Source organism: Sprattus sprattus (assembly GCF_963457725.1).
Source record: "Sprattus sprattus genome assembly, chromosome: 3".
Classification (NCBI taxonomy): Eukaryota; Metazoa; Chordata; class Actinopteri; order Clupeiformes; family Clupeidae; genus Sprattus; species Sprattus sprattus.
In genome coordinates this window covers 1,234,903-1,251,756 of record NC_137922.1, presented here as the reverse complement: position 1 = coordinate 1,251,756, position 16,854 = coordinate 1,234,903, and the positions used below count along the sequence as shown (strand labels likewise).

The window sequence follows — 16,854 nt, the reverse complement described above, 5'->3', positions numbered from 1 at the left end:
TGATACTAGAATGGCTCTATCAGAAGGTTTCACTATGGCTGCTTGTGATACTAGAATGGCACGCTGTGGGCCAGGAGCAGACTCACAGGCAGGCACTGAGGGAGAGTGGTAAGGGTCAAGGGGTCATGGTAGGGTAGATTTAGTTTAATAGTTCATGTGTATTGGGGTACATGTGTGTATACTGTATCTGTATGTGTATTGTGGGTGAATCACAAGTTTTCACATGGACAAGCAAACAAAAGCAGTGTAACACATAATTGCACAGTACTGTGGCTATAAACATCATGCACGCACAAATTGTCTCACAGACATTCTCTCTCACGCACACACACACACGCAAACATGATGTGTGAATGTCATCATTTTAATGATTCAAACACTGCCTCACAAGAAGGTCTTGCCAATACAAAAAAGGCCTTCCAGTGCTGGTCAAAATTGTGGTGTGGTGTGGTGTGGTGTGGTGTGAGTGACTAGTGGCAAAAATAGATGTCGCCTAGGCAGTTTCCTCCGCTTTGCCTGCAAATCTTAGGCTAGTTGAAATAGCAATGAAAGTATTTTGTGGTCGTAAAATAGATTCCAGCTACATCACTGTGATTCCCTGACTTGAGTCAGACCCTCCAGGATTTCGTGATGTTGCGATCGCACCAATTCACACGAATTCAACGATTACCCGCAAATTCAGCGTGACGTACCAATTTGAACACATCACCGCAACTTTCCCGCAAATTTGAAAAATCATTGTCATCTCCCACAACTTTCTCCTGCCCTGCGGACAGGGTGCAGACACTAGCAGAGTTCTAATCCGTTGTAAACAATGACAATGGCTACACCAGGCATGGAAATTAAACGTAGCCCATGTCCACTGAAGATTCAGAAATAGATCTGGCTTCAATGTTTTATAATTTTCCGCAAGGTGTGCATGGCCCTTTTTACATAGAGTCTGGTAATAGATCTATGAAATGTAATGAACATTAGGCTATTCATTTTGCTGTGAATAATGAATGAAGCAATACAAAATAATAGGTCCTCCTCCTCACATACAAAGCTCTAAATGGACAAGGACCTAGCTACATTGCAAACTCTCTTACTTACTACACACCAGCTAGAACACTGCGACCATCAGATACAGAACACCAGGTTCTGATACGATGTTGATCATTTTGTATTTATCTTTTACTCCATGTATTGCTCCTGCTGCTTGCTTTTATTGATTTTATGTAAAGCACTTTGAATTGCAACTCTTGTACGAAAAGTGCTATATAAATAAAGTCTTACTTACTAACTACTTACATCTGATTATTTCCCAAACCATCGAGAGCTGTTGCCGTGGAGATTTAACATTACTTTCGGATTGAAGATAAGGTAGCAGCTAGTGTAGTAGAATGGATTACTTGAAATTGGAAGACTTTAAATTAATATATGAAATAAAACAACATAAACACCTATACGGATAAAATAAATCAACAAGGAAAGCAAAACAGATTGATAAGCAAAAAATGAGAACGGCAGAAACGCAGGCAGGACGCCAGGCGACAAATGTTGGTTGTTTGGCATGTTGGTAAGCCATTTCTCAACGGTTTGGTTCTAGAGAATGTTTGTTTATCAATTATTTATTTTTCAACAAATAACTCAATTATAATTACAAAGAGGGAAATAAGCAACTTTTTATCGCAACTTTTGGGAAAAGCCCCCGCGAAGTCAGTCATTTTAGGCCGCAACTATCACAAAAAAGGCTAGCGAAATCCTGGGGGGACTGGGTAATGATAAACATCACCATCTTCATCCTCAGCATCAAGCTGAAGCCCTTGCCTAAGCCCCTAACTGAACTGTTCTCCGGGTGGTTCAGTGGTTGGCTGCTGCTCTGGGTGTGTGCACACTAAATGCAGCCCCTTGTCTGTGTGTCATCTCATGACCCTGCTACTGACAGCTGATATTGCAACAATGTGGCTAATAAGGAATCAGAGGCAAGAGACTGGCCTCCTTTTCATTCTTCATGTTGATGCACGATCAGGCTCACTTTACAGCCTCATCTACTGTTTCTGGTCTCTTGAATTTGAAGCATACAATCCATCATAGTGTAACCCTCGTTAGTTTCACTTGCTAGGAGTGAATGAACCCTAACTCTAGTCACATTAGCATTAGTTCTGGATATTGTGAGACAATCCCCTAAGCCCTCCCCTCTAAGGGGGAACAATACATTTCCCCTTCCTTTTGTGTTCTCAAACTCGCACCATCAACCCCGAGACAAATACACACAGAGATTAGATCAAGACATTTGATGAGATTGATGCCAAATAACTAAAGGGTGGCTGAGATACAACACAGAACTTTTTAACATAGAAATTGTATCGTTCACGGCTCCATGGACGAAACATAAAGGGGAGGCCACACAGAATTTATAATAATAATATAATATAAGTTATTTATTAATGGTACCAGTTATATATTTGTATCTAATAATTATAGCAAACGTGTGGTGAAGGTCAGTGTTGTGAAGAGAAACAAAAGATGTAATGTAAAGTCAGTTAAATTGTAATCCCAAACAAACATGGACGATAATCCAAAACCAACGACGATCCCAAAACCAATGACAATCCAAAACTGATCCAACTCCAACCTCTATCAAAACCCAACAATAACCAAAATCCAACGACCACTCCAAAGCTCTCCTGCCGGCAGTCTGATCAGGGCTTTTGTAGCCCATCCAATCATGGGGTACACCTGTTTCTAATCACCTGTTGTAATGACAGAGACAGAACAGGCATGCGAATAGGGCGGAGCCTAGACCCGCCAGGGTCGTAACACAAGTAGAGACTACATGAAGATTTTGTAGAAGAACGGTTTGGTTTAATTTGAATTGATCATGGTGAGTTGACGATATCTAGCTATGATGTTGATTCGTGGACACGTAGCTAAATGTTCACAGCAGATTACGTGTTGAACAAAATTAATAGTAATTTAAACCAGAATAGATCACAACTGTTGCAAGTTTGATGTGTCCCTGTCATGAAATTTGTAAAAACTTGTGTCATTACCGCGTCTTACACAATTACTGTGTAATTACCTTGTTCATTTCCTGCTGAAACTACTAAATGGCTCTGTAGATAACTCAATGTCTGTGTCAGACTTGTCATGCGATTATTTTTACACTGCTGACCACAAGTAACGTTAAACATTATGGGTTGTCTTGTTTTGACACTTGAGTTTGGCTAATGCATAGGCTCTATTTGAGGAGCCGCCTGTTTTTTTCAACACACACACCCACCCAGGATGGAAGCATTCTTCGAAGTTGCTCTACCAGTTTATGAAATGGTGCTCATGTGGCACCACCTTTTTTTAATGAGTCAGAGGGAATCAGCCAAAAGGGCATGTATCTTTAGGAAAAGTACATATACGCGTACGTTCTGTTGCCTTTTTGTATTTTAGTTGATATTTAAACCTCGAGGAGATTTCGCGTGAGCGTATGATAATTTCGAGCGAGCAGACCAATGCCGGTCTCTGCGCTGGCAGTGGTTAAATGTACTCTCTTGCAGCTGCTAGAATTGAGGGAGCAGACGACAACCTCTATCAAAACCCAACAATAACCAAAATCCAACGACCACTCCAAAGCTGAAAAAAATCTGAAAGTTGCTCGAATAGACGTTTATTGCGTGTGTGAGTTTTGGCACTAAACTGACGCCATAGCTGTTGATCAAGATTACTATGAAGGCTGCCTGTGGATGGTGTTGGCTGTACTTTAAGGATTTATTGTTTTCATGGTTTGACTTCTTGTTTCTTTCTATTGTGCAGGTGCCATGTGGATGGCTGTCAGCTGGTACATTGGGAGATGATGCGTCGCCACTGGTTATACATGGGCGTATGTGGCCGGGTGGTCCTGCTGCTCATGGTTGCTAGCTGCTTTGTCAATTTCAACCTGCATGTAGGCCTACCTGATGGTGAGTGACACTCAGGCCTTATACACTGACAAACAATGCACCGATTAGCCTAGCTGCTGTACACCCCATGGAGACCACCATAGTTTTATACTTTATGATATCGTTTTTGGAAAAGAAAACCAGAGGAGAATCTGTTTTGCTTAAAAAATGATGAGTGGAGCAAACTAAAACCTACCTCTTAGCCACCAAAAGGTCTCTCGTTTCCAACCGTGTTGTGTGTTTTTGAATTTTGTGGATTTCCAGTGCCGGCTCATGAATCCAGTAAAACTTCTGTAAACTGTAGAATTCTGACAGACACATCATCTTTTGTGTGGTGCAGACTATGGGGGGAAGGTGGAGGCACGGACTGAGCTGTCTGCCAGAACAGCCAAACCTCAGAGAGCAATGCCGCAACCTAACAGTATGGTAAGGTCGCCTTATGATGTTTGTCAATAACAAATATGTATTTTCTATGACGTGCTGCCGGTTGCCCAAAGTAATATTTCTGTTTACTAGTTTGACTGCATATTAAGAAATATATTAAATTCATTGCCCTAATGATAGTTAAAAGTTCAAGTCAACAGACTTCTTCCACAGACTTCTTCCACAGCTAAATAATAATAAATAACAATTCATAAATAGATTAATAAATATCATAAATTAAAAAAGCAATATATCTACATATTAAGGTGCACCAAGTGTTAGAGTGCAGTCTATGGGAGGCGGAGCGGGCTGGGCCGGGGGAGGATGAACGGGGGTGGGGGGGGGGGGGGGTTGGGGTGGGTGAGCTGTTGAGGAGCCTTATTGCACGGTAGAGTGTGGCTCGGGCCGTTTTTTTTGTCCGAGCCCGGCCCGGTCCGACAGAATAGCAACCGAGCCCAGACCGAGTCCGACAGCCATTACATTTTTTTTTTTTCAAATCCGAACCGAGCCCGACGGAATCAATTTCTCAACTGTTCATAGTAGCTTACTATCAATCAATCAACTGTGTTAACCAGTATGTGAGTAGCGTGAGTTTTATTAAAGCATAGCGTGTGTAATGTGTAGCTATTTCATCCCGTTTGTTAACCTTTCCTGCTGTCTGTATTTACTAACCAGCAGCAGACGTAAAGGAAAGGGAATTAACCCCGAAGTTAAAAACATGCAATCTACTTCGGCCGTGGAGCATTTTACTCCCCTGCAATCTCCAACTTTCAGAGACAGACAGCTACACCAACGGAGGCACAACAGACAAGTCTTACCATTGAAGATCTTTTAGCACGCCGACGTTCGTTCTGAAACTATCCGAGGTTTATTCCATGTTGTTGTGGAGAACGATAGAACGATAGTTGCAACAATCATATTTCATTAAAACTTCACACTTCTTACATTGGACATATCCAACAACCAAATTAGAATTTGCATCGTCTACTAAGCAGAAATATCTCCATACAGTAGGTTTCCCTTCGTTTAGTATCATTTTAAAGTCTCCAGATGAACTTTCTCCGTGATGCCATTTTGCCACCTGTAATCGTGTTGTCACGGACATAAACAAATTCCCGCCACGGGAAGAAGGCTGTTATCCTAAAATGTAGGACCTAAATGTAATTTAGTTTATTTGTCAAAAACGAACTTTTGCATCATGTGAGGCAGACAGTTGACTTGACTATTTGTTAAGATATTTTAAATTTGGAATGTTCAATGCATTATCGCGCTGATGTGTCGAGCCCGACCCAAGCCCGCTTATACATTTCTAATATTTGTCCGAACCCGGCCCAACCCGACAGGTTCAAACGGGTTCCGACGGGCTCGGGTCGGGTTGCCATCCTCTATTGCACGGGGATAGAAGCTCTTTGCCATCCTGGAGGTGCGTGCCTTTGTTGATCTGAACCTTTTCACTTACGGGAGGAATAGGAACAGATGATGGGCAGGATGGGAAGGGTCTGTGAGGATGCGTTTAGAGCGCTGCAGGCAACGGGAGGAGCAGATGGAAAAGATGTCGGCAGCTCTGCTCCAATGATCCTTCCCGCTGTTTTAATCAGCCTCTGGATGGCTGCCTGCTCCGCCTTTGTGCAGCTGTAGAACCATAAATTCAGGCAGTATGTAAGCACACTCTCTATAGCGCAGCCATAGAAGTTATACAGCAGCCTCTGAGGAAGGTGTTCTTTCCTCAACTTCCGGAGGTAAAAGAGGCGTTGCTGGGCCTTCCCCAAAACGGAAGCTGTGTTTTTGACCCAGGACAACTCCTCCGTCAGTGTCAGACCCAGAAACTTTAGAGAGGTAACTCAATGATCATCTCTTTCGTTTTCTTTATGTTGAGACTGAGGTTGTGCTCAGAACACCAGACTGCCAGGTTTCCCACTTCTTGCGTGTAGGCAGCCTCATCGTTGTTGGATATCATCTGCAAATTTGAAGATGTAGTTGGATCAGAGGATGTACTTCCTGCGGCAGCTGAAGAAATTCAACCTGCCAAAGGCAATGATGTTGAACTTTTACACCTCCATCATTGAGTCCATCCTCACCTCCTCCATCACTATCTGGTACACTGCTGCCACTGCCAAGGACAAAGGCAGACTGCAGCGTGTCATTCGTTCAGCGGAGAAGGTGATTGGCTGCAATTTGCCATCTCTCCAGGACCTGTATGGATCCATGACCCTGAGGCGTGCGGGGAAGATTATGGCCGACCCCTCCCACCCTGGTCACAAACTCTTTGTGACCCTCCCCTCCGGCAGAAGGCTGCGGTCCATCAGGACCAAAACCTCACGCCACCAGCTTCTTCCCGTCTGCGGCTGGCCTCATTAACAAGGCCCTGGACCCCAGCCCCCCAACACGGACTAATCCTGAACTCTGTATTGCACACTAGGGTCCTGCATTTTCCACTTAATATATTCTGTACGTTTTTAAATATATTCTAGATTTAGTTTTTTCCTATAATTAATAACTTAATATGTGTATAATAACTAATATTTGTATAGTTTATTGTGTATGTTTATTGTTTGCACCAACGTCCCACAAAAAAATCCTGGTAAGTGAAAACCTACTTGCCAGTTAAAACCTTTCTGATTCTGATTCTGATTCTGATGGGCAGGAGGGAGGTCATGGGTGTAGAGGGTGTATAATAGTGGGCTGAGCAAGCAACCTTGTGGGGCGCCAGTGATGATGGTCAGATTTGATGAGTGATGCTTCCCCAGTTGTAGACTCTGTGTGCGATTAGTCAGGAAGTCCAATACCCAGTTACACAGTGTAGCATTGAGGTTTAAGTCCTGAAGTTTGGAGATGAGTTTGCCTGGAAGGATCTTATTGAATGCAGAACTGTAATCTATAAAGAGAATACGGATGTAAGTGTTCTTTAACTCCAGGTGCTCCAGTGCAGTGTTAAGCAGCAGGGCTACTGCATCCTCTCTAGATCTGTTCGCTTTGTAGGCAAATTGGTGTTGATCAAAGCAAGCTGGTGTGATGCCTCTTATGTGTTTCATGACCAGCCTTTCCAAGAATTTAGCAGGTATGGGGGTGAGAGCCACTGGCCTATAGTCGTTCAGGCAGTTGACTGCAGTCTTTTTTGGCACAGGTATGATGGTTGATGCTTTGAAACATGGGGGGGACATGTGAAAGGGCTAGAGAGCGGTTGAATATATCTGTAAATGTCTCTGTCAGCTGGTCATAGCAATTCTTTAGTACGCGGCCGGCCACACCAGCTGGTCCTGCCGCTTTTCTGGGGTTGATGGTTTTCAGGCAGTCTGACCTCGTGGGGGGTCAGAGTGGGTGCAGCATCGTCAGAGGGTAGGGGCAGAGGCAGCTGACCATTGTTGTCCCTGTCGAACCGTGTATAGAACTGATTCAGTTCTTCATCAGGGTAGCACAGCTGGTCTGGGGGGGGGTGACACAGTCCCTTTGTAGTCCAAGATTGCTCTTATTCCCTCCCATACTTGTGTCTGATTGGTGTGAGTGTGGAAGAGTTGCTCAATACGTTGCCTGTGTTTGGCTTTTGCAGATTTTATGCCTCTTCTCAGTGCTGCCCTGGCTAAGCTGTATGCTGCTGTTTCACCTAATCTGTAGGCTGCGTCTCTGGCCTTCAGTAGTGTACGCACCTCTCTGCACAGCCATGGCTTTTGGTTAGGGAACACTCTCACAGTCCTCCTTCTTGTGACATTGTTCACACAGAAGTTTATGTAGTCCATTACTGAAGTTGGTATTCCTACAGTGCAATTTTTGGGTCGTCAGAAGCCTCCAGGCTATTAAGTATTGTCCAGTCCGTGCTGTCAAAGCAGTCCTGTAGCTGAGTGATGGCATCCTCATTCCACACTGGACTTGGTGGCAGGTCTTGTCGCTCTGATTCTTTGTGGGTATGAGGGGTACAGGAACAGCGAGAGGTGGTCAGACAGGCCTAGGTGGGAGTCAGACTGTACTTTGCAAGCCTTAACAACATTAGTGTACACCTGGTTTAGTGTCACTCTGCCTCTGGTTGCACAGGTCACGTAAATCGTGATGTACATCGACTGTCAAGCGAGACATCCATCCCTCCCTAGATCCACAGATTAGCCAGCGAAAGCTTTGCCTCAACGGCAGAGGAGACGCTGTGAGCGGAAGCAGAATCGAGGCAAGCGGGCCGGTGTACGAGCTCGGCTAAAGGCTAACCCATCCAAACCACCGTTTCATTCAATCTTCCTATGACCAGGAGCTCAGCACGGCTATACTGTTTTGCCAGTGGAGGGCAAATTAGTGTTAAAATACAAAAACAATAAACAAAAAAATATAATATAATATAAAATAATAAACAAAAACGTTTAGCCTGGAGAGCTGTGTATCCATCGCCATGGCAACCCAAGTAAACAATTACGCTTAAACTAAAATAAAACTATAACTAACAAAAATCTATGGTCAGGAGACCCCCAAGATGTTGCGTGGCAACAACTTCACAATTAAACTTAAATTAAACTAAGACTACAACTATACAACAAGTTTCCCCCTCCTTTTTAGGAAGGCTGGTCAAAAGAGTAAATCATTTGAGTACAATATTTCAATAATTGTATATGTAATGTTTTAAAATTTCTAGACATCAAACCTAGTATTTCTTTTATTTTGATGTACACAAGCCACATTTAAGCTGTCTTCATCAGGTCGTATACCAGTATACAACATCAGCTCATGATACTGTCCCACTGTGAATAACCTGGGAATGGCAGGGCCTCAGGGACATGTGGTAAAGTCAGAGTCGTAAGTGTTGGGAAGAAGAGGAGAGGGCAGAGATGAAAAGGAATCTTCCTCTCCCTCAGGGTTTCGCATTCTAAATGCCGAGCCAGTCCAAGAATCATTAGTTTAAGCTCTTGTGTTCTGTGGCCCTTGAACACCAAGGTCTTGCTTTACTGTGAAGCTGTGGGTGCTAATCTCTATCACTCAAACTGTCACCCACACCTTGATGATATGTAGGTACAGAGAATTGTCCTGTTGAATTTCTCTCAACCAGCATTTACAGATGTCCGACTGGCTCTCTGTGGAGGAGAGGCGTCTGGACCAGCTGGCCAGTGTCTGCAGGAACTCCTCCCTCCGAAATCTCACACACACTTCCATCAACAAGTTCGTCCTGGACCGCATCTTTGTGTGTGACAAGCAGAAGATTCTCTTCTGCCAGACCCCCAAGGTTGGCAACACACAATGGAAGAAAGTCCTCATTGTTCTCAATGGTGAGTGTCTGTGTGTCTGTGTGTCTGTGCTTGTTGTATGACCCATAGTGAGTGAACACCAGTGGCCTGGTTGTGGGAATGTAAAGAATGTGTACATGGTTGTTAGTAGCCACAAAGGTAATATTCTTAATGAAATGGCCTTGTCATTAGTTTCATGAAGGCAACATATGAGTATAAATCCTGTTCATATGGCAGTTGGTCCAGGTCCAGTTAAATACACCAGGAAATATAGCAATGCAATTGAAAGATACTTAAAGATGCTGTACATCTATGAACTATTCATTGCTTATTTAAAATATGCACAGGATGAGTTCTCTGTCCTATACTGTTGTGAGTCATCCTAAGAGGGGATCTGTCTGTTGTTTCCATGCTCTTCTTGTGTTCTAGGAAAATACTCTAAGGTAGAGGACATCCCTGAGGAATTAGTCCATGACCGTAAGAAGAATGGCTTAACCCGCCTCTCCTCCTTGAAGGAAAATGAGATTAGAGAAAGGTTTGAAATCAAATGAGTTATAATGGTATATTAAAGAAACATTCCGGATCAATTGCTATTTGCTAACGATATACTTGCAGGTAAAACTAACGAAATCTCTTTAAATGTGCTGACTTTGACATTATGACAAACTAGTTACGCAAAAACTGTCCTAACACAGTCAAACATCAAGCAGGTGCAACACAAGACAAAGCAAAACGGCAAATAAGCTATATAAATACCTACTAGTACTAGTAGAGAACCGGGCGGCGTCAGCCAATCTTACATTTAGCAGTCATAAGCCTATGGACCCTGGTATGGCAATGGCATGGAGTCGATTCTCCATATTACGGTAAAAGTCATTGTAGCGCCCCAATTTTTTTCAAGCTGTTATTTTAGGGTAAAACTGCTTATCCTAACCCTAATCCTGAAATGTAATTGTTGCATACTGTTACTTTAAGCCTCTGATACGGTGTTTGCAATTAAATTGTATTTTTTGAATCTCCAGACTGGACACTTACTTCAAGTTCTTTATTGTGCGAGACCCTTTTGAGCGCATCATCTCTGCCTTTAAGGACAAGTTTGCGAAGAACCCTCGCTTTGAGCCCTTTTACAAGCATTACATTGCACCCGCCATCATCCGCAAGTACCGCAAGATCCACCGAGACCCCAACGACTCCTCTAGCCAAGAAGCCTCCAGACTGCGGTTTGAGGATTTTGTGCGCTATCTTGGTGACGTCTCTGGACAGAAGCGTCTGAACAGGCAGTTTGGGCCACACGTGATCCACTGGGTGACGTATGTGGAGCTCTGTGCCCCATGCGACATCTCCTACAACATGGTAGGCCACCACGAGACGCTGAAACGGGACGCGCCCTACATCCTCAAGGCTGCCGGGATTGAGCACCTGGTGTCCTATCCCACCATCCCACCCGGCATCACCGCATACAACCGCACCAATGTGGAGCGCTACTTCTCCGGCATCAGCAGACGTGATGCGCGGCGCCTCTACGAGCGCTTCCAAGGGGACTTTAACCTCTTTGGCTATCCGCGGCCCGACTTCCTGCTGGACTGAGAGAGGGCCCCAGAGGGAGAGTACACCTCCAGTCAGTTTCATGTAGCATCAGTCTTAGCATGAGGAACAGACGGCCTCTCCTAGCTGGTAGCTTTGGCTGTTCTTAGGTCAACCTGTAGAACCCTACTGGTACTAAACATTCTGGCAGACAGACATGATGATGATGTCCCCTGCCAGCACCTGGCTTTGTCCAGCATGCGATGATGCTACGGTCTCACACGAGTTTGATGATGATTGACGAGTGTTGTCGCTGTATTGGCCAAGCAATTGCTGCTACATGCTGTAGGGCAGCAACATTATTCAACAAGACTACTGTAACCTAAATATGTAATGTGGTTATCTTCTCTGACCTTGTCTCTTCTTGGAGAAATCTGCAACAAATTGAACTAACCATCACAGTATCTCTCTTTTATAGACTATGGTAAACACTCTAGAACATTCAGCACTCTTGATAGATGAAGTGCCAGCAGAGGATGAAGATTTGGATAACAGTTGACCTCACCAACTAGAAAATAAAAATGACCTGTGTGAAACCAAGATCGTGATCAGGGTCTGAGTTACATTTCAGGTGTGTTGTGCTGATGAGTGTTGGGGTGTGTATGACAGACACTGAAGGGCTGGTGTGAGCATCTTCTATACAACTGAGATATTGTTCTGCACAAGTGAACTGAACTGCAGTGCCCCTGTTTCTGCTGACAAGGTGTCCTTGTAGACTCAAACTAAATGGCTGAAACAACTTTGAATGCTTCCTTTGGGCTACAGTGGAGTAATGCTGGGTGGTGTATTTACACAATGATAAGAGAATAACACACAAGATGAGATCTAGCTAAATGTATCTAAATTATTAATTGAAGAAGTATGTATGTGTAAGGGAGAGGGAGTGTGTGTGTGCGCAAGCTAGTAAACTCGGTGTTGCGCTTTTAGGAGCGCGCCTGGAAGTATGTGTGTGTGTCCCTTTGTCTGACCATGTAGTTCCGCGTGCATGTGTGTGCACATTCGTGAACATACATGTGTGGTATGAAAGGGACGAGCCTATATTTGCAGCGCGAAGTTCGAGGATGTGCTTTGCGTGTGTGGCTATATGAAGGCCAATGTATTTGTAATCGTATGTGATTTAAGATGCCATGTTAGAAGAAAGAGATGGTTAGTGATGCATGCAAGACTTGTGTCTGATAAGCAATCCTAACGATTTTCCTTAGATGGTGTGGCGAAGCCAACTACCAATTAACAATGAAAGTATATAAGTTATGTTCGGTAAACAAAACAGATACAATACATGAACAATGGCATATGTAAACAGTCCTATGCTTAGCCAGGTTGGGAATAGCTAAATGCCCAGTTCATTTTAGTTTACCAGTCCTTTGGGGAAAGTTGTGCTGACGTATCCATCACAGACGGAATGCCAGTCAACAGCTTCTTCCGTAAATAGGTATTGCATAACATTTGATCAGTGCTTTTGGGTCATTGTCCTGCCATAAAGTAAAATTGGCTTCATTGCAAAATAGTGACACCCTTCATTTTTTAAGATAACCTTTTACATTGTTCAACTGTACTGCATTACCAGCACCAAAGCATTTCCAGACCATCACAATCCCTCCACCAGGCTAGCAGATACAGCAAGTACTTCCTCCTTTTGTTTGTTTTTCACCTCACAAACATTCTGATGTGTGATCAAGACACCTCAAACTTTATCCATACCACTTATTTTTTTCAGTCAGCCTCTATCCAGTGCTTATGTTCTTCTGCCCATCTTGATTTTTTCCTTGTCCTTCTGAAATGTCATTTTCTTTAGAACTCTCCTCAGAGGGCCAGGACTCTGGAGTTCCCTTCACTGCTTAGCCTGATCACCAAGGTGCTATTAAACTGATTTCAGTGTACCAGAGACTTTGGTTAAGACTGAATTCTTACACTGTTGGAAATGGCTGTCTTAAGATGAGTAACTCATATGAAACAGCAACCATTACTTTTGTGTCCTAATAGCGACTGATGCAGCACTGGAACCCCCCCTGTAGGACTTGAGGTAGTCATGCAGGTTCTTTTCCCATGTACCCAGCAAGATGGTTGTCTCTAACTTTTTCTTCCATGAACTGTTTTTGCTCCAAATGATTCTCTTCCCCTATATTCAGTAGTTTATTGTAAAGGTGGGCATGAAAAAATAGTAAAATTAGTTTGGGATAGGCTACAAGCCATCAGTGTCAGGATGCCCTGCATAATTCACTTCTGGCATTTGACCAGCAATGGGTTACTGGTTGAATCTAACTTGCGAATGCCTGACCATTGAATGGCAGGCATGACACTTGTCTTCCCTAACAAGTCACCTGAGATGATTGAAAGACATTTATATTATTATTGAAAAAACATATATACTGTATTTGTGATGTGTGTTTTATTAACTCCATATCTTACTTACACTTGTCTAACTCTGACAACAACATACGCAATACATCATAGGTATTGTAATGAAGACTAGGAGCAATGCACAGGTTTCTTTGGCTTCTCTGCCATTTAATGTGATGCACAAAGGAAACACTTACGTTACTAAATGACTAACTGATTCTAATAAGTTATATAACTATTTTACTTATCACATCAAAGCAATGTAGCTTATTACATCTGATTACATTTACACTTATTCATTTAGCAGACGCTTTTGTCCAAAGTGACGTACAAGGGAGAGAACAATCAAGCTAAGAGCAATAAAACCTGGTGTAACAATAAATGCTGCTTTTTTTTTTTCAAGAAATAGATATGACATAGAAAGAAGTGCGGGCCTGTCACTGCTTAAGTGCAAGTTAAGCCAAGGTGCCAGTTAGGAAGGGAGATGCTCTCTGAAGAGTTGGGTCTTCAAGAGCTTCTTGAAGGTAGAGAGGGACGCCCCTGCTCTGGTAGTGCTAGGCAGGTCGTTCCACCAACGTGGAACTACAACTGAAAATAGTCTGGATTGCCGTGCTTGCAGAGGCGGCAGTGCCAGACGACGCTCACTGGATGAGCGCAGCGTCCTGGGTGTAACATTTGCCCTTACAAGAGCATTTGGGTAAGTGGGAGCAGAACCAGTAAGCACTTTGTAGGCAAGCATAAGTGACTTGAACTTGATGCGAGTAGCTACTGGCAGCCAGTGGAGCTCAGTGAGTTGCGGGGTGACGTGCCCTCTTTGGTTGGTTGAACACCAGACGCGCTGCCGCGTTCTGGATCCTCTGTAGTGGTTTTACCGCGCATGCCGGCAGGCCCGTTAGGAGGGCGTTGCAGTAGTCGAGGCGGGAACTCACCAAGGTTTGCACAAGCAGCTGGGTGGCATACTGGGTTAGGTACGGCCTGATTTTGCGGATGTTGTAAAGCGCAAAGCGGCATGACCTCGCGACAGAAGGTGAAGGTTAGTTGGTCGTCAATAATGACCCAGAGGTTTCTTGCTGTTTTGGATGGAGCCAGAGACAAAGAGTCAGTCTTGATGTTGATGTTGTGGTGGATGAACTGTTTGGCTGGGAAGACCATCAGTTCTGTTTTGGCCAGGTTCAGCTGAAGGTGGTGGTTTTTCATCCATGTGGATATATCAGCAAGACAGTCCGAGATCCGTGCCGAAACAGTGTTGTCCTCATGAGGGAAGGCCAGAACCAGTTGAGTATCATCGGCATAACAGTGGTAGGAAAAACCATGCGAGCGGATGATAGGGCCCAGCGAGGTGGTGTAGATGGCAAAGAGAAGTGGTCCCATTACCGACCCCTGGGGCACCCCATTGGTGAGGTGGTGGGGTACAGATAGATGACCTTGCCATGACACCTTGAATGAGCGCCCAGAGAGGTACGATTCAAACCAGGAGTGCGCCTTGCCTGAGATGCCCATACTTGATAGTATGGACAGAAGAATGCGGTGGTTGACTGTATCAAACGCAGCTGATAGGTCAAGCAGGACGAGAACTGAGGATTGAGCTGCTGCTCTAGCTGTTTTTAAGGCCTCTGTCACAGATAGCAAGGCTGTTTAGGTGGAGTGACCGCTTTTGAATCCAGACTGGTTTGGATCGAGGAGATTGTTTGTTGACAGGAACTCTGTGACCTGTTTGGAGGCTGCCCTCTCAAGTGTTTTAGATAGGAGAGTGAGAAGTGAGACCGGTCGATAGTTTTCCACCTGAGTGGGATCGAGAGACGGCTTTTTAAGCAGCGGCGTTACCCGAGCCACTTGAGGTGAGAATGAGGAAGGAAATGTTGCAGAATTAAATGAGGCATTAATCACCTGTGTTATTGCCGGTAGGACGGCAGGGGAAATGGCTTGAAGGATGTTGGATGGGATAGGGTCCAGCGGGCATGTAGTTGGACGGCTACCTGCTAGGATTTTGGAGACCTCACTCTCAGTGAGAGGGGTGAAAGACTACAAGGGCTACAAACAAGAACAGTATACAAACATGTGGCAGAGAACAGCATTGGAAGACAATCAATATCCATAAATCAAGGGTTTCCATATACAGGGAGCACCAAACAGGGGAAACATCATTGTTTTAACACAAGGAGGGGCAGGTGAACACAAGGCAGACAATAATTAGGCTAAAAAACGAGAAGCGCAGAAACAGGTGATCTGCAGAGAGAGACACACAAGGAACAACAGAGTCATGGCTAAATAAACACAGAAGCACATGGCAACCAGGAGGAAAACAACACACAAGACTACTACAAAATAAGGACCTTAACAAAGTCACAGCAAATACAAAATAAAAGTCAGAAAACAAGGAAAACACAGTGACAAATGTGACAATATGTAAAATGTAGTTAGTGCTGCTCCAGTCTATATAGAGTTATAAATGCTCCTTGTCACCTGGCACGTGTTTGGCCTTGGTGTTCACTTTTATTACTGCAGGTCTGTTCAGAGATAACTGTTATGAGGGACATTAACATCGAGAGGAGTATCAGTAGCATTCAGTATCAACCGTTTATAGACATCAGTCATAAAACTGCAAAATCAATAATTAACAAAAATCAACCCTGTCAGCCTACAGCCCAGTGCCCTGACCCTGAATCAGGAGCACTTCACCAGACAACAAGACAACATGGACACAATAACTGGCATAAACAAACACATTTGAGTGTATTATTACCTACTGGAAGGAGGAGGATTTGGGGCTGGTTACACACACATTAGTTACTGTAGGAGAGTACTGGAGACTGGCTACACACACTACTCAACACAAGACTAGCAGCATTTCAATTAGCACCATACACTGCAGCTCCTCCTCTTCCTCGGGAGGATGAAAATGTTTGTCTGGCAGTGAGATATGATTTATGCTGCCATGCAGTAACATCAATAACACACCCATAACCCACAACACTAGTAACACACAACCCTGAGCCTGGACTTTGAGCTGCTTTTTAGAAAACAAGACTGCACATGTACTGAAACTCACGTGCACATCATTTATGATTCTGTTTATTTGGCTACACATTACTTAACACAAGACGACGGTATTGGGGACTGTTTACTGTGCACCTCATCACCCATTCACACCAACACATGGGGTTCCAATGCTAATGTAGATTAAGCTGATTTGGATGTTAAGTTAACCTAATGAAGAGACAGCTGTCAGCCTATCTAATGCAGTACGTTGGGCAGTGGGCCCAGGTAGAAGGCTGAAGGAGAGGCCTGAGGTCACCAGAAATAAGTGTGTGATTTAGTAACTATAGTGATTTTTCAGTGTCACTTAGAGGAGAATAGTGTCACCACCTCTGACTGACTGGACTGTTCCTGTAGAGTGA

General features: G+C 44.0%; 1 protein-coding gene across 1 annotated transcript; it reads left to right on the top strand.

Annotated features, from left to right (window-relative positions):
• Positions 1-55: 55 nt before the first annotated feature.
• Positions 56-11,119, top strand: LOC308362064 (carbohydrate sulfotransferase 10-like; the record flags this gene model as incomplete). Its single annotated transcript, XM_080834560.1, has 6 exons — positions 56-108; positions 3,790-3,935; positions 4,255-4,358; positions 9,358-9,574; positions 9,962-10,067; positions 10,555-11,119. 6 exons carry the CDS (start codon positions 56-58, stop codon positions 11,117-11,119), a joined length of 1,191 nt encoding a protein of 396 aa, XP_080690686.1.
• Positions 11,120-16,854: the final 5,735 nt, after the last annotated feature.